The sequence below is a fragment of the Myxocyprinus asiaticus genome, chromosome 30 (assembly GCF_019703515.2).
Source record: "Myxocyprinus asiaticus isolate MX2 ecotype Aquarium Trade chromosome 30, UBuf_Myxa_2, whole genome shotgun sequence".
NCBI classification, from domain to species: Eukaryota; Metazoa; Chordata; class Actinopteri; order Cypriniformes; family Catostomidae; genus Myxocyprinus; species Myxocyprinus asiaticus.
The window spans coordinates 3,275,598-3,293,802 of record NC_059373.1 but is presented as its reverse complement, the minus strand read 5'-3'; the positions used below and the strand labels follow the sequence as shown (position 1 = coordinate 3,293,802).

The 18,205-nt window shown below is 37.3% G+C and overlaps 2 protein-coding genes across 2 annotated transcripts; both read left to right on the top strand.

Annotated features, from left to right (window-relative positions):
• Positions 1–2,666: 2,666 nt before the first annotated feature.
• On the top strand, positions 2,667–3,104 carry LOC127421617 (fer3-like protein). Its single transcript, XM_051664763.1, has one exon. It carries the CDS (start codon positions 2,667–2,669, stop codon positions 3,102–3,104), a length of 438 nt encoding a protein of 145 aa, XP_051520723.1.
• A 4,595-nt stretch (positions 3,105–7,699) lies between these two features.
• Positions 7,700–9,726, top strand: LOC127420899 (twist-related protein-like). Its single transcript, XM_051663507.1, has 2 exons — positions 7,700–8,369; positions 9,180–9,726. The coding sequence occupies exon 1, from the start codon at positions 7,813–7,815 to the stop codon at positions 8,347–8,349; it is 537 nt and encodes a 178-aa protein (XP_051519467.1). The 5' UTR covers positions 7,700–7,812; the 3' UTR covers positions 8,350–8,369; positions 9,180–9,726.
• Positions 9,727–18,205: the final 8,479 nt, after the last annotated feature.

The window sequence follows — 18,205 nt, the reverse complement described above, 5'->3', positions numbered from 1 at the left end:
TATATTTATTTGTTTATTACAAGACAAATGAGGATTGTATTCATTCAAATGGCTACTATATTATGTTGATTTTCTGTGAGACAATGGTGAATTATCAATATTCCTTATAAGTGTACACACATACATATTATACATGCTATTTCTTACTCAAGGTGGCGCTGATGTTTCAGTGATTTACTTGATTTACATTTGACGAAGAAGCAACTGTCACGGTCCTGTCAGTCTGTCAGTCTGGCAGAACCGTCTGACAGGACCGTGACATTATCGTCCCATGTCTGTCTTGTGTTTCGTTGTCTGTCTTTGTGTGAGCGCACAGTTTCAGTTGTATTCCTGCTGTGCGCTCTTCAGTCTGTCTTGTTTCATGTCGGGAGCACGGTGTCTGGATCCTTACTTCCTGTCTGGTTCGGTTTCGGTCTGTGTCAGGATCCGGACACTCATGCTCCATGTCTGTCTGTTATCGACGTGGGTGCATCGCGCTTATGTCATCTTGGCAGCATGCACTTGTATGGCTCTCACGAACGTGGGTGTGCCTCGCGTCACGCTCGCGTTGCACGCCCGGGTCACAAGCTTGCTTCATGCTGTGCTGAGGTTCGGTCACTTCAGTCTAAGGTGTCGGTGTGTGTGTGTGGCCGAACTCTCGCACAGGTGTCCTGTCTTGTTTTTGTCGCCTGTTGCGTGCATCGCGTGGCGTTTGCCTTGCAATGTACACTTAGGTTTCGTTTAGTGTGAGAATGCGTGGCATCGCTTTGTTTGGCGTTTCTACGCATTCTCATTTCTTGTTAGGGTTTGGCTTTGGCATGGCCGTATATCGCCTTATTGTCTCACCGATGTGCGCCTATGCCATTCGGGTGTTTTGTTGTCTTGTGAGAGCACGTGGCTTTGTTTTGTTTCTGTATTGCCACGTGTCTCTCTGTCTTATGTCATACCCCGCCTCCTTTCCTTATTATTAGTTCATTTGCCTCACCTGTCCCCTGTTAACCCATTTGATTTCTCTCCCTATTTTAGTCTCCTCATGTTTGCTGTCCAGTGCCAGTTCGTCTTGTTTCCAGTCTTGTGTGCTTATATGTTTCCAGTCGGTCTTTTGGTCGGTGCGTTGGTTCGTCTTCTTGTTATTCCCTGTTCCTGTTTCCAGTCCGGTCGTTCCTGTTATTCCCCATTACTCTCTAGTCCCAGCCTGGATATCTTTTCCCCCTATGGGGTAGTTTATGTTTGTTTTTCCCCCTTGTGAGTGTTTTGGTTTGTTTTTGATTTATTTTGTATTAATACATTCCCTGTTTATTTTCAACTCTGTGTTTGGGTCCTGAGCCTCATTATTCTCTGCGATCCCTGACATCAGCATGGAAAGAAACTGTAACACATGAACAGTATGATTTGGCTATTGTCATTTGGGTGTACTACTGAAATTGTGTACGTTGTGTGTGTATTTAGACTCAAAAAGTGCCTGAGAAAATACATACATTACATGTCTCTTATGTTTGTCCTGTGTGTAGCTCAATATGTGTTTGACAGCCAGTTGCATCTCACGAAATTTCAGTGTGAAAGTAATGAATCCTGTTCTAGATTTGTTGCATCATCTCTTATATATGTGAAAAATAAAACATCAAAATATATCAGACTATATTCTATTCTATTAGTTTCTACTTGTCTTGAAAATGTTTTGAAAATGTTACTATATGGGCATTATGTAGATCAATTTTTTATACTTATACGTGCCGGGTTGCTTAAGACCCGAGTATGTAGTAATGTTTGGCGAAACAACTATGCATTTAAGGGTTCAGCACATTAACATTACGTAAATTAGTTTATCATCAGTTAGAAAGTACGATTTTAGTCATGTCATGTTTTAAGAATTTAAGAACATGTATATGTTTTATGTTCTGTATTCTCAATGCTCTCTGGACCCCTGGTTGAAAAGGCAGATAAATCCACACATTTTTCGTAAATTTCAACTTTGAGCTTTGCGGCATCAAGTAGGGTTTCCCTTTGGGTCATATAAGAAACAAAATGTGTATTTTTCTTCAACACAACATGTTCTGCATTTAGATATCACTTCAGTTTTGTTTCTCTTAAAAGTGACCAGTTGAAACTTTGTCTTTTCCATGGGAACGGGCCACTATTTGCACTAATTTGCAAAAGAAAAGCTGCTAAAGTGTAGTGCAGTGCTTGGGGAATGTTATATTTGGTCTTTCTCCGTAATAGAAGTCTCATTACTTTAGCCTTTCAGTGCACCAGGAAACCGAGCAAACATGACAGAGTGACCCTTTGTCAAGCACCTCTCCTCTTCATTGCGGCCCTCAGGCATCAAATGGCACAGTTCAGATCCCTCAAGTGGGTTTCACTGAATTTGTAAAATAGATTTTGTCGACCTCTGAAGACATAAAAGCGGACACACTCTGGGTCGAATTGAGAGACATATTAAAACAGCAGGAATGGGATCATGGACTCTTGCCAAAGAGGATCTAACTTCACGGACCTCGCCGGATTTCTAAATTGAATTTGGTGATCCACGCGACCCAAAGTGGTGGAGAAAATTGCCCACCTCTTCAAGACTGCCAGCCTTTACTCTATGGGGATAAATGCATGAAGTCTGTGGCTTATAAAGCTTTCTGAAAATGTGCTGTTTAACCACACTGCATAGTCTATTTTAGACTGTTCTTTCAAGAAATATGGATATCCAAAGATCATTTTTGAATCCAACTATGTTTGATTTGGTCAGTGATGTGAACTTCATTGAGATGATGCCAAACATGCACAGCACCGATTGCATTGGACGCCCACAGGACTTGACATCCATTCACGGGCTCGACATCTCAACGCCTCGATCTAACGACTTTTGCACGCTGTCATCTGCCGCCACATCTCCGGTGATCACCGTCAGCTCCGGTACCGGGAAACCCAAGCGGAAACGGGTGATCAGCACGGTCCAGCGGCAGGCCGCCAACGTCCGAGAGCGCAAGCGGATGTTCAGCCTGAACGAAGCGTTTGACCGGTTGCGCCGGAAGGTTCCCACGTTCGCGTACGAGAAGAGACTGTCGCGGATAGAGACTCTGCGTCTGGCCATCGTTTATATCGACTTCATGACGGAGATCCTACAGGAAAATTAAACTTGCATTAAACATTTCTATTGCATTACCATGTTTAGATGAACGTTTATTAAGGTACTTAAAGATTTTATAACGGGAAAAATATTACAGTTATTTCTATGTTATTGTTATTGAATGACAATTATAATGCTACTAAACTTTGGACACCAAAAACTAGCCTATTCTATAAAAATGTAGCCTAATGATGTTTCACAAATAAATGCAGATTCTGAGTTCAGGTCTGTTTTTTTCTACATCTGAAAGCTGCTTCCCCAGACTAAACATTCTGTAGGAGTTTTATTGGATCCATTTGGATCTTATTTGATTCTCTTAATCCTATATATAGGCCTATTGTATAGCCTTCAATATGCGCAAAACACTAAATAGCAACATAACCCACCACAGCACTTTCCTAAACACCTGCAGCAAACAATTTTTGGTTCCCTGAACGTTCCCTGAACGTTAGTTTTTGGTTCCGAAAAGGAACATCCAAACATTCTCTTTTGATTTGCCCAGTTATTTATTTATTTATTTGTTTGTTTGTTTATTTTTAAGGAAATAGAACATTTGGGAACGCTGCGACGTTCTGGGAAGGTTGTGTTATGTTTTAAATATATATATATATATATAACAAAACAAAATAAATAACCATCAGAAATCGTTCTGTACAGGTTCTTATTAGGTTGTCACATACAAATCTCCCTCCCTGTCATTTGAATAAATATGTATTTAAATATCACTTAATTTTTGGGGTTCAATGCACGTTAAGGCAAATCAGCAGCATTTGTAGCATAATGTTGATTACACAAAAATTAATGTCGACTTTTTTAAATTTCCTCATTTTCCTTAGAAAAAAAAACCACACCAAATATCGAGGCTACAGTGATGCACAACGGGGGTGGGGGCTTTTAACCCCAAGGGTCTTTTATCATTTATCTTTATACAAACTGTGTTGCTGCATCAATATTTACTATATACTGTATTATATTATATATATTATACAGCTCTGGAAAAAATTAAGGAACCACTGCAAAATAATCAGTTTCTCTTGATTTACTATTTATAGGTATGTGTTTGAGTAAAATGAACATTTTAGTTTTATTCTATAAAGTACTGACAACATTTCTCCCAAATTACAAATAAAAATATTGTCATTTAGAGCATTTATTTGCAGAAAATGACAACTGGTCAAAATAACAAAAAAGATGCCGTGTTTTCAGGCCTCGAATAATCCAAAGAAAACAAGTTCATATTCATCTTTAATGAGTTCAGAAATCAATATTTGGTGGATAACCCTGATTTTCAATCACAGCTTTCATGTATCTTGGCATGCTCTCTACCAGTCTCTCACATTGCTGTTGGGTGACTTTATGCCACTCCTGGTGCAAAAACTCAAGCAGCTCGGCTTTGTTTGATGGCTTGTGTCCATCCATCTTCCTCTTGATCACATTCCAGAGGTTTTCAATGGGGTTCAGGTCTGGAGATTGGGCTGGCCATGACAGGGTCTTGATCCGGTGGTCCTCCATCCACACCTTGATTGACCTGGCTGTGTGGCATGGAGCATTGTGAAGGACACATTCATCTTTGTGAAGGATGCATGAATCAAGCCGCGTACAAGGTTATCCTGGAAGAAAATGTGTTCCTTCTGTTCTGACAATGTTCCCCAACTCTGAGGATTGGCTTTTCCAGCAGGACAATGCTCCATGCCACACAGCCAGGTCAATCAAGGTGTGGATGGAGGACCACCAGATCAAGACCCTGTCATGGCCAGCCCAATCTCCAGACAAGCCATCAAACAAAGCCGAGCTGCTTGAATGTTTGCGCCAGGAGTGGCATAAAGTCACCCAACAGCAATGTGAGAGACTGGTAGAGAGCATGCCAAGGCGCATGAAAGCTGTGATTGAAAATCAGTGTTATTCCACCAAATATTGATTTCTGAACTCTTCCTAAGTTAAAACATTAGTATTGTGTTGTTTAAAAATGAATATGAACTTGTTTTCTTTGCATTATTCGAGATCTGAAAACACTGCATCTTTTTTGTTATTTTGACCAGTTGTCATTTTCTGCAAATAAATGCTCTAAATGACAATATTTCTATTTGGAATTTGGGAGAAATGTTGTCAGTACTTTATAGAATAAAACTAAAATGTTCATTTTACTCAAACACATACCTATAAATAGTAAATCCAGAGAAACTGAACATTTAGCAGTGGTCTCTTAATTTTTTCCAGAGCTGTATATATATATATATATATATATATATATATATATATATATATATATATATATATATATATATCATTTTACAATAAAATAAATTCTTCATAAAACCCTAAAGTTTATCAGAACTCTATTTAAATTGCAACAATGTTTTGTTGCTCACAGTTAAGGATATCTATATGAGTTTTCAGGAAAAAAAAAAAAGAAAGAAAAAAGAAGAAGGGGTAAAAAATCAGATAGCCCCTTTTCTTGTCCAAAGGCATTTGAACATATTGTCAATCATCTTAGTTTTATTGGAAACTAAGTGACTACCTGTTGCTATGTTATGTTAGAATCCTAGGAAAAAAGGAATCCTGCATAAATTGCATTTCTTTTGTCCAGGGTGTGCCGCCCAGTCGGGTGTGTGGATTTGTTTCAGGACCCTGTTCAAGGCTCAAAGCACACTTTTTACAGGTGCAGCGAGAAGGTGCGTCGACTTGACATTCTGTTAAGATGAACATATACTGTATCTGGACACTTAGAAGAACCAGGCGTCTCCATTTAACAAAAATAGTAAAAACAGGGTTGATAGATAAAATCCACGTGGTTTTGATAATTGATATAGGCCTAATGTAAAAGCAAATATGGGCATTCCTCGATGTGCTTATGGTCAATGCGCATTTACGCACGGTGACACTGTGGATCCGGACGCATGGATAAGTGTCATCAACGCGCCCCCTTGCGGAATCTTTAACCTGTTTAAGTCTTCAGGGAAGCGTGGGACCTGCACGGTGCTTTGACATCCAGAAGCCTTTCAGTGGGTTAAATTTGAATGCCGGTATATTATGTAACATTTACAGAAACTTAGGTAAGACTGCTCTATTTGTGACGGTCAGTGCAGATATTGCAGAGACTTTGGATCCACGTGAAAGCAAACGGGCAGTTTTTGAGGAGTTGTGTTTGCGTTGGAGTGATGAGGCCACACAGTTTGCGCGCGACGTCTGCGCTTGGCGACCCGCTGCTATGAAAACGCTGCAGAGGGGAAACCTGACGCTGCAATAACACTAACACAGACATGCATTTCAGAACATGTTCAAATAAACAATAAGCTCTACTTAGCCAAGCCAGATTCGCTCTGTTCTTCTTCAGATGGATTTCAGCTGACTTAGAATTTTGACACACACACACACACACAGTTCTTCACAACTGCCAGTGTGCAAATTGGCTGTAAATGATATTAATACGCTAACTGCATTGCTGACATGTAATGCATTACTATTGACAGAAGAAAAACCCTTAATCCTAAACCTAAACTTATCCAACGTTTAACTTTTTACACATTTTGGATCATATAGGCTACTTCCAAATTCACTATTTTGACATGAAACATGTTTGATATGTTATATGTGTATTGTGACAGCGCTCTGCAATACACAATATGCATTTCAAACAAAAACACAAAACGATTTCTAATTCTATTCTGTTCATACTAAATAAACATCAACATCTGCAGTGTGTAAAATCATAGCCTGTGTCATAACTGAATTACTCAGTTTAAAAGGAATAATACAACTTGGCAGAAAAGTCTGTTTCAATATGAAGTATTTAAATATTATTGTTGGATCATACTAGGTTCACTGTGTTTTGACATTATGGCATTTTTATGTTTGATATTTTATTTTGGTTCTGTTCTATTCTATTCTATTTTGTTCTGTTCTGTTCAAAACCATCACCATCACTGTAACATTAAATGTCATCAGTGTGCATGTTGTGTTGTGGTATGGCAATTATTATTTTTTATTTTTTGGCATTTTTAATGTTTTATATTTTCTTTTCGGTGCATTCTCTTCTTTTCACTTCTGTTCTATTTTCTTTTTTTTTTTTTTTTTTTTTTTTCATCAAAGCAAGATTATGTAAGTCGTGATGGCATCAGTGTGTTGTGTTGTGCGACAGCCTTTTTTGTGGCATTTTTTATATAATAAATTTTCTTTTTGGTGGGTTCTATTCTATTCTATTCTATTCTATTCTATTTAAAACTATGCCCATCAGTGCAAGACTAATTAAGACTAAATGTAATCAGTGTATTTGTTGTGTTGCGTGATGCATTTCCTTTCTATTCTATTCTATTTTATTCTATTCTGTTTTGAATGAGAAAAAAACCCCGTCACCATCAATGCAAGACTAAATGTCATCAGTGTGTATGTTGTGTTTAGTTTAAATGATGCATTGTGATTGCCCTAAATGCTTGAAAATGTTGAAAGAATGGCTTCTTGTATAACGGAAACCTTTTGGATCACCCTCCTCTCTCTTACGTCACGAAACATCTTGTCCAATCACAGGCCACCCCAAAAAGTATGCGCCTTCCAGACTATAAGAGCCTCCAAATGTTCCTTCAAGTTTGAGAAACACCTCTGTGACGCACAAGGAGAAACCCCGAGATATTGAGAGCCAGGGACACAAAACCACTGCTTTCGACCCCATTCAGGCGGAGTGGGAATTTCTGGAGTTTAATCACTTCATTAAAAAGGTGATGTTTGAGGAAGAGGCGATGCATGAGGAGTCCAGCTCCCCGGAGTCTCAACTGGACAGTTTGGGAAACAGCGAGGAAGAGCTCGACAGGCGACCGCCTAAAAGAAGCGCCAGGAAAAGACGACCGAGCAGGAAAAACGGCGAGGATTCGGACAGCCCGACGTCCGGGAAGCGAAGCAAAAAGTGCAGCAACAGCAGCAGCAGCAGCAGCAGCAGCAGCAGCAGCCCGGAGTCTCTGGAGGACCTGCAGACGCAGCGCGTCATGGCGAACGTGCGCGAGCGACAGAGGACTCAGTCTCTGAACGACGCGTTCGCATCCTTGCGCAAAATCATCCCGACGTTACCTTCCGATAAACTGAGCAAGATACAGACTCTCAAACTCGCGGCCCGGTACATCGACTTCCTCTGTCAGGTTTTGCAAAGCGACGAACTGGACTCGAAAATGTCCAGCTGCAGTTATGTGGCGCACGAGAGACTCAGTTACGCGTTTTCCGTGTGGAGAATGGAGGGCGCGTGGTCCATGTCAACATCCCACTAATGCATGGATGCACTTGTATGGTATGCAATGCAAAATGCAATGCATTTCAAATTGATTCTATCCAATATGTAGAAAGGTTTTAAGGATGATGATGATGATAATAATGAATATGCATTACCTGTCAAAAGTTTGGACACACCGGATTTGTTTTTCGTGACCTTAAAAACCTCCTCGATCTAAAGCCTAATGCTTTTTTATGGACGATAAAGGAAAAGCATTCAACAAGTGTCCAGCATAAATATCCCCTTCAATACTGTTTAATAAAGAAAAGAAAAAGGCATCCCAAAGATTCTAAAATATGAGATTTGATGAAAAGTTGAACTTGATCACTATATAATTGCCAGACTTCCATTTGTGTTATATCATATCATAGTTTTGATTATTGCACTATTATTCTAACACGTAAGTAAGTGTGTCCAAACTCTTAACTGGTGGAATAAAAGAACCATTCTGTGCTTTTATTTGTTTCTTGGGGTTTGGTTAAGGTTCTTTACTCCTGCACTTGCAAAACATGATTCTTTATGAAACCTCAAAGGCTATTTAGTGCTTAAAAGTGTTTGTAATCTGGTTTCTGTGCTTTTTTGAACCAAACAAAAATGGGGTCACCCTTTTGAAGCATTATTTGTCATATATAAACGCATATTTTTAATATCTGATGATTACTATTAAAGTAACCAGTTTACAAGTGAAATGCATATTTTTATGAAGTAAAAGCAAATTACACGGCATCGTGCTTTTCAATAATCTTTCTCTCTCTCTCTCTCTCTCTCTCTCTCTCTCTCTCTCTCTCTCTCTCTCTCTCTCTCTCTCTCTCTCTCTCTCTCTCGCAGATTTTTGGCCTCAAGTAACGAGTCTTAAGAATCGAACTGAACCCACTGGAAGGACCATTGTACAAAAATGGCCAAAATAAATAAGGATTATCAAGGGGAAATTCTGGAGCATGGTGACGTCGTTGCAAGCACTTACAATTGTAAAACGCGGCATTGGAGCAGGAATTACAATCAAATCTGGACTTGTAATTACAATGTTGCTGTTCTGACGCTGAATGTGGAAACCATGTGCTTCTGTATACATGCATGTCGACCAGCCTTGCAACTCCTTCCAGCACACAGCAGGAAAAGACATTGCATTTACTGAGACAGCAACATAGGGCTTGTAGTCATATTTATTGACTTTTTTACGGAAGGAAGGAAGAAAACAGTAAAATAGCTCGGCTCAAATCTGTGTATTTTCTTCTTTGGTCCAAGAAAATGCATTTATTTATTTATTAATGATTGTCACAATGCAGAATAGATCTGGTGTCTACTTGCATTTCTATTTTATATAATACTGTGTACATATGTGTATATTTTTTGCAATAAAACATGTTTTGAAATATATATGTTTAGCATGTAGTTTTTATGGATTATAAAGGGGGGAAACGCAAACAGATATATTACACAATTTAAATAACCAGTCGAATTTTTGTTTTTGAATATTCGACCACTTCTTTACAAATCTGCCTTCAAGTATTTATTTATTTATTTATTATAGGTAAGGTGATTAAAACTTATTTATGGCAAATGTTATCTGTTCATTCCTTTAAGAGCCCTCTTAACAGCATACTGTAAACTATGACTTCTCATTTTATTTGTATAGTAGAGATTTGTTTTACTAAACTAAATATATATATATATATTAAATAAAAATTTTTAGAACATTTTGAAAATCGTGGTATTTTCACAGTGCCTTAAAAAACTGCAATGCAATCGAAAAACAAAAGGGAGAAGGTTTATTCTAATCCAGAAGTAGTCTAAGCAGTCCTATTTTAAATATATATATGGGTTACACAAAACATGTTTGCATGTTATTTTCTACGTGCATTAACAATTAATGACACATCAGAGAGATAACGTGGAAAATAATAAATATTTAGAATAATTAAGTCATTGTGGATTTGAACCCAAAAGGATTGCGTGAAATGTGACAGAAGATCTGGGAAAGAATTTTAGGATGTTGCGAGGAATCGTTTGAAGAAGGTGTGTAACGGGGCTCAAAACATGTATGGAATTCCCAGATGTCTATAATATGAAGGGGTCGGGAAGGTCACGGAAAGGTGCAGCGGGTCAAAACGGCAAAGCACGAACGTTTTACCGCCTCAACTCAACCCCGGACCCTGCCCGGTGGATCTGACAGAAATATGAAGAACACATTTAGAAATAATAAAATGCTCAAGAAAAGAGAATATGGTATAATTATATTTATACACACACACACACACACACACACACACACACATATATATATATATATATATATATATATATATATTATTATTATTATTATTATTATTATTATTATTATTATTTAATTTACGCATTTAGTGTTTAGGGTACATACAATTTTTCACAGCAAAATTCCATCAAATTAAATAGCGTTATCTTTAATAAAATAAAATAAATAAAACTTACATTTATCAAAGTTTTATTCATTTATGTAAAAAAAATAAAAAAATAAAAAATTTAAAAAATAATTTAAATGTACTGAATTTTGTTATAAAACTGAAATGCGTAAATCTAAAAAAACAAACAAAAAACAAAAAACAGGTTAAAATATATTTCTCGAAGTATGCACTCCAATTAAAATAACACCAATTTAGAAATATGAAGAAAAAAAATATTTATAACAAATATTGAGAATAATATAGTCCTACATTTGTGTATTTCTTTATTTAAAAAATAGCCTTTATATTCCAATATTAAGAACCATTATCTGAGACTGAGATGATTATTTCAAAAATAATAATTAATAAACATTCCAGAAAAAAATAAAATATAGTATAAATATGTAAGAAAAAAAAAACGTAAGTAAATTCAATAAAAAATATATTTTACTAATTATTGATCATTATTGTGGCAATAAAAAGTAAATGCTGTGAAGAATAGAGTCTTAAGGAGTGAAATCCGGCGTTTTATTTCTCTTTGGTGTTAAGCACTGATTTATGCACCCGGCAAACACATTCCAGAAGTTTCTGTACTTGGCAAGAGAGAGAGAGAGAGAGAGAGAGAGAGAGAGAGAGAGAGAGAGAGCTCAGGCACCTGAATGAAACTTATTTTTACCAGATGTTGTTAATATTTGTCTTAAAGTCACGTGAAGAGCACAGATGTTGAGTTGCACAGACCCACCTTCACATTCACACAGTTCAACACTCTACCACAAAAACATTGAGTTTCTTTTAAAAGAAGAAGTTACACTCGATGGCATTGTGATGGAATAATATCTTGATGTTTGTGCAAAGGTTTAGCGCGCGCGTGTGTGTGTGTGTGTGTGTGTGTGTGTGTGTGTGTGTGTGTGTGTGTGTGTGTGTGTGTGTGTGTGTGTGTGTGTGTTTTGAAATGTACATTCGACCTGCAAAACAAGGACATGTAATAGTTTTACCGCCTCGAATTCTCTTTTGAACCCTTTGATTTGGAATTCTATCGGAGTTCTATTGGATTTCCACACAAGCACGGAGGATATACTGACGAATGCATTTGGTAAATATTTCTGTAAAACTTCGACTCTCGTTTACATCTGGACAAGTTGAATTTGTGTCTCAGGTTGAAGCAGTAAACTGGATATGCTGAAACTGTTTTTGAGCATCATGACGTGTGTTCATGGATTTCATGTGTTCATTTAGTGCCTTTAGAACAGGCCTGGGCTTTGTTGTTCTGTTTTTTTATTAGATTATTTACACATGTATTGTGCAGAAGTTCTATCTTTCTGTACACTGAGACATAACCACTTTTAACAGCAAATCAAATAAAGGAAATCTAAATTCAAGTTCAGTTAGTCTGCCTGTTCTTCAGTCAATGTTAAGACAAAAGAAAATAAACGAAACTACATTCAATGTTAGATTAAATGTGCTTATAGTTTATTTATTTAGAGTTTAAAATACAGAGGCCTTCTGCTGGTCAGCTGAAAATTGTAATCGCCGTAAAGTGTAAAATTCTTTCTGACAGTTCAGCAGAGAAATGGGCTTGTCCAGTTAAACGATTTGAAGTATGCTGAGTAAAAAGCATCGGTTCTGACCTTTAGTGCAGTAAAGATTCGACAGAGCTGAATGGATGCACCATCTTCAAGTGAGCATGTCCGTGTTGTGTTAAACTTGAGTGTGTGCAGAGAAGTGTGTGTCACCTCTGTGGACTTGACTGCATGAGATTCCTGACCTCAGCCAATTATAATGCAGTGCATGGAGAACACACACACACACACACACACACACACACACACATTCATGTTGGTGCAGCTATCCTTATGAGGACTCTCCATAGACATAATGATTTTTATACTGTACAAACTATAGATTCTGTCCTCTAACCCTAACCCTACCCCTAAACCTAACTCTCTCTTTCAATAAAACATCGTTTAGTATGTTTTTTTAAGTGATTTGAATTACGGGAACACTAGAAATGTCCTCATAAACCATATTTATAGCATAATACCCTTGTAATTACCAGTTTGTAATACCACACACACACACACACACACACACACACACACACACACACACCTCTTTGATGTGTGTTATCGGTCTTAGATGGGTTCTGCATCATGATTTATTATGACATTAGTGCACTGGTCATCTGATTTCAACATATCAGAGCTCAATTGGGAGAGAAAATAAAACATTTAGATAATGTGCCAAAAAAAGGATGTACAGTTCTGTGGAAAAGTATTTGCCTCCATCCTGATTTCTTCTGTTTTTCTGTATTTTTCATACTAAATTGTTTTAGATCTTCAGACAACATAACATAAAACAAAGGCAACTTGAGTAAACACAAAATACAGTTTAAAAAAAATATATATATATATATATATATATATATATATATATATATATATATATATATATATATATATATATATATATATATTATTGAAGCAAAAATGTTATCCAACACATTTATCACCCATGTGCAAAACTAACTGCCCCCTTAAATTTAATAGCTGGTTGTGCCACCTTTAGCAGCAACAGCTTCAACCAAACGCTTCCGATAACTGGAGATCAGTCTTTCACAACGTTGTGGTGGAATGTTGGCTCACTCTTCTTTGCAGAACTGCTTTAGTTCAGCCACATTGGAGGGTTTTCAAGCATGAACTGCCCATTTAATGTCCTGCCACAGCATCTCAATCAGGTTCAAGTCAGGACTTTGACTAGGTCACTCCAAAACTTTAATTTAGCTTCTTTTGAGGCATTCAGAGGTGGACTTACTCCTATGCTTTGGATCATTGTCTTGCTGCATAATCCAGTTGCGCTTGAGCTTCAACTCACGGACTGATGACCGGATGTTCTCCTTTAGGATTTTCTGGTAGAGAGCAGAATTCATGTTTCCCTCAATTATTGCAAGTCGCCCTGAAGCAGCAAAGCATCCCCACACCATCACACTACCACCACCATGCTTGACTGTAGGATTGATGTTCTTTTTGTGGAATTCTGTGTTTGATTTACACCAGATGTAACGGGACCCCTGTCTTCCAAACAGTTCCACTTTCGACTCATCAGTCCACAGAACATTCTCCCAAAAGGTTTGAGGATCATCAAGGTGTGTTTTGGCAAATTCAGATGAGCCTTAATGTTCTTCTGGGTTAGCGGTAGTTTTCACCTCGCCACTCCTCCATGGATGCCATTTTTGGGCGGTGTCTTTCTGATAGTGGAGTCATGAACAGTGATCTTTATTAATGCGAGAGAGGCCTGCAGTTCCTTGAATGTTGTCCTTGGCTTTTTTGTGATTCCTGGATGAGTCGTCGCTGTGCTCTTGGAGGAATTTTGGAAGGTCGGCCACTTCTGGGAAGGTTCACTGCTGTGCCAAGTTTTCTCCATTTGGAGATAATGGCTCTCATTGTCGTTCTTTGGAGTCCCAGAGAATTTGAAATAGCTTTGTCACCCTTCCCAGACTGATGTATTTCAATCACCTTTTTCCTCATCATTTCTGGAATTTCTTTCAACCTTGGCATAGTGTGCTACTGGGTGAGAACTTTTAGCCAACTTCATGCTGCTGTAAAGTTCTATTTAGGTGTTGATTTGATTGATCAGGGATGGCAGTAATCAGGTCTGGGTGTGTCTAGTCCAGCTGAACCCCATTATGAATGCAGTTTCATAGATTTGGGGATTTAGTAACTAAGGGCAAATACTTTTTCACACAGGCCCAGTTGCTATTGGATAACTTTTTTGCTTCAATAAAAAACATTATCATTTAAAAACTGTATTTTGTGTTTACTCAGATTGCCTTTGTTTAACAGCATGTCAGCTTCCATTTTATGACGAAAAACAAGTTAAAACTCAATTAAAGATATTATGATTAGAAACCTAAGGTTTTTATAATCTGTTTCTGATAAAAAAAAAAAATAAATAAAAATCTGTTTTTTTTATTCTGTATAAACATCAGCTTTTTTGTCGTTTATACAGAACATATTCTGTATAAATGACAAAAACAAACAGAAAATAACAAAATTTCACTATAATTTCTGTTTTACTGGTTATTCTTAATACACTATAGTTTTATGAATTCAGTGTCATTTTAATTTGACTTTATATTCTTATATGTAGTGGTGTAGTAAATCAATATTAATATGGCGGTTTGTTGATTTGAGCCTTCACTGAGGGCACAGTGAGGTCAAAGGCCGCTGTAGTTGTGTATTCTTGGACTAACCGTTGTGGGTCTGTTTTATAACACGACTTGGCTTTTGTTGAGTTGAGATTGTACACGACATGTTGCTTCAATCTTTCCCTTTGAAGTGTCTGTTCTGCTCAATGGAAACTTCTAGCACACAAAGATGCCTCAAACTGCATAGCTCAACCCAGTGTGTCCGGACTGGAAGACTAGATTAATATATGATTTCATTTGAACGAAGGCCTTTTCATCTCTGATTTACTGGGTTCTGGGTCGTAAATGGAACCACATGGGTCCGGCTCTTTCATGTCACTTGAGCTCTTTTTTGACGGAATGGATTCCGATTCAAATTATTGTGAGCAGCTAGATCATTTGTCCCAATTTTAATTACGTCCAGAGATTTAACTCTCAAAATTTTGTTCATATTCAATGTTTATGTGTCAGGGAAAACCAAAGATCTTTTCCTACCTTGCAATGCTCGGGATGCAATACTACCATACTTGTGCTATTTCTGTAGAACATGTTGTGTAAAATGAAAAATGAACTGGAATCAATATGTACCATGATCAATCTCTCTTTTGACTCATTATTTGATTCTGGTCATGACAAGACTTGGAAAGATTTAACATGTTAATGTGGGAATGATATATCGATAGGATTTTGGTCATGGCGGACTAGATGCTGCTGATGCAAGCAAGTATGAAGACTTGCTACTGTGAGAACATACACAAACATGCTGAGTTAATCATGTGGACATGCTGCTGCTGCTGCTGCACAAATAGACAAAAATACAATCCCTTGCAGCAGCTCTAGACATTTGGAGCTGGGGTGAAGGAAGGTTTCAGACGACAAAAAAAAAAACTGGTTGAAACTGGTCGCAAAACTGAGCAATTTAAATGTTAGACAAAGAGAGACGCAACTTGATTGGCTACCCGAATACATGTCAAAGGACCTATCAGTTTGCACCAGTGTGAGCCGATTGGTTTAACATATCACATGCGAGTGAGCCGATTGGCTAACAGATAACAAGTTCAAATAACCTATCAGCTTGCGCCATGTAGAGTTTCATGCCTGAACTTTAGTCATTGTACTACCAAATGTTGGGATGTTCCACTGAAAATGTTACTAGAAATGTGAAACAACTGTATTTCTGAGATGATAATTTAGCGCCGCTTGCTGAATTAATCATGCACCATAGTAATGTCACATGACAGTAATGTAGCACACTGAATCCTGTTTCACATACTATTTAAAAAAAGTATGCAGTACTCTGTGTACACTCTGCAGTGTGCTTTAAACAGTATGTTTCAAGTACTTTCTTCTCCAATTCCTCTTCTGCATATAATAATAATAACAATACAAGAACACATAATTAATACAATAAATTAAAATAATAAATAATATTATGCAGTATAAAAAATCTAAATGGAAAAAAGTAACATAAAAATGGGCTTTTCATGCACTTCCATATGAAACCCCACCCACATTTAGTTATATCGGAATACATACTGTATACACAGAGTATTGCCACTGCAACAGATACGGATAATGGCTCCGCTGCATTGTTTGCTTTGTTTATTCCATGTACATTCTATATTGTTTGTTTGTTTACATATCATCAATTCAATGTCAATAACAGTTTCCATTTTCCAATGCAGGTTCCTTTATGAGATTAATAAAAGTCTTATCCTATTATGTATTTCTGCTCTGATTACTAGGGTTAGTTTTTAGCAGGATTCGATGTTTAACGACGTGTTGACAGCAGATTGTTTTGCTGCAAACATGCCACGATGACAATCTCGGTGTTGAAACCTTTACAATGCACAAACACGATCAAGAAATTGTATTGGTCTTAAAAAACCCACACGATGATGGGAATGCAAGTTATTTTCAAAACTCAAAATAACTGAACTCAAACTGAATTGTGTAATAAGACAGTGCTGGTTGCATGTTTTGTGGGCATGTTTGCCATGTTTTTTTTTTTTTTTTTTCACATTGAATTAATTTGTCTTTCCTTATTTTAGTTGGGCATATTTTAGTGTCAGACCTTACAGTCGCAAATACTGTCACTTTAAGCTGGTATCTTCTCACCCAGTCTGCCTTGTATACACATGAACAACATTTTGTCAACTCATATATTAGTTTGAGTTGTTGTAGCTTAGTGGTTCAAGATTTGGGAAAACATGTGGGTTCAAACCTCAGAAGAGATTATTCATTTGCATAATGGGACAGCTATTTATTAATTCTCTAGTTTATTTAGAAAAATCGGAGATGCAAGTTCATATACACCTTGCAACATCATGTGCATGGCATTTTATCACAGAAAGCAGGAGTGGGGGATTTTCCCTGTAGTACAAATGCTTGCTTTGGGTAAGACGATTTGTGCTAAATTTAAAAATAAATAAATAACTAAAAATGATCAAATCTCTGACTTAAAGTCTTGCAAAAATACTCACACTGTATCCCTGGTCAAATTCACATGCTAGGCATTATGCCAAAACAAGATCAGCCTGCTTCGCCACAGCCAGAGTCATCCCGGTTACCATAGTTTGCATTCTCGTTAGTGCATGTTTTGGGATGGATGTATGTTCAGTGATAAATAAAATGAGTTATTGTGTTGTTGTTACAGAGTGGCAGGGCAACTCTGGCACAACTGCCAGCCAACATCTACCTGCTCGAGGGCTGAGGCATGGTTTCCGTAAAAATAAACACACAATCAGAATGCAGTGTTATTGTTCACAAAGACATTGCATGCTTTTGTGAAGGATAAAATACGTTTCTCAATCTGGTCTGATATTTATTTGTGTTTGTTGGTTGCCCCTGAAATGAGTTTCTCCTCACCTGAAGGGGGTCAACACAACATAAAGTAGATAGGAAACTTGAGTTTATATCAATGATTTACTGCAGTGGCTCTCATCTGGTGGGTCACAACTCAAAAAGAAGTCACAAGTCTTTTCTGTATGGGTTGAGGACGGCAGGGGAAAAACAATGCTAAATGCAAATAAAAAATCTGAACTAATAATATAATCCTGTGTAATTAGGACAGCAAAATAAATAGGTTAATCAACTTTTAATTGCAAGTTTATATCTCGCAAATACAACAACTTTAACTCGCAATTTCGACTTTATATCTCACAATTGGGACTATTTTTTTCGGAATTGTAAATTTAAATCTCACAATTGCAACTTAATAGCTGGCAATTGTGACTATATCTCGCAATTGT

Excerpts from the sequence above, each read along its gene's own strand:
- LOC127421617 (XM_051664763.1), top strand. The coding sequence starts at position 2,667 with ATGGATATCCAAAGATCATTTTTGAATCCAACTATGTTTGATTTGGTC.
- LOC127420899 (XM_051663507.1), top strand. The coding sequence starts at position 7,813 with ATGTTTGAGGAAGAGGCGATGCATGAGGAGTCCAGCTCCCCGGAGTCT.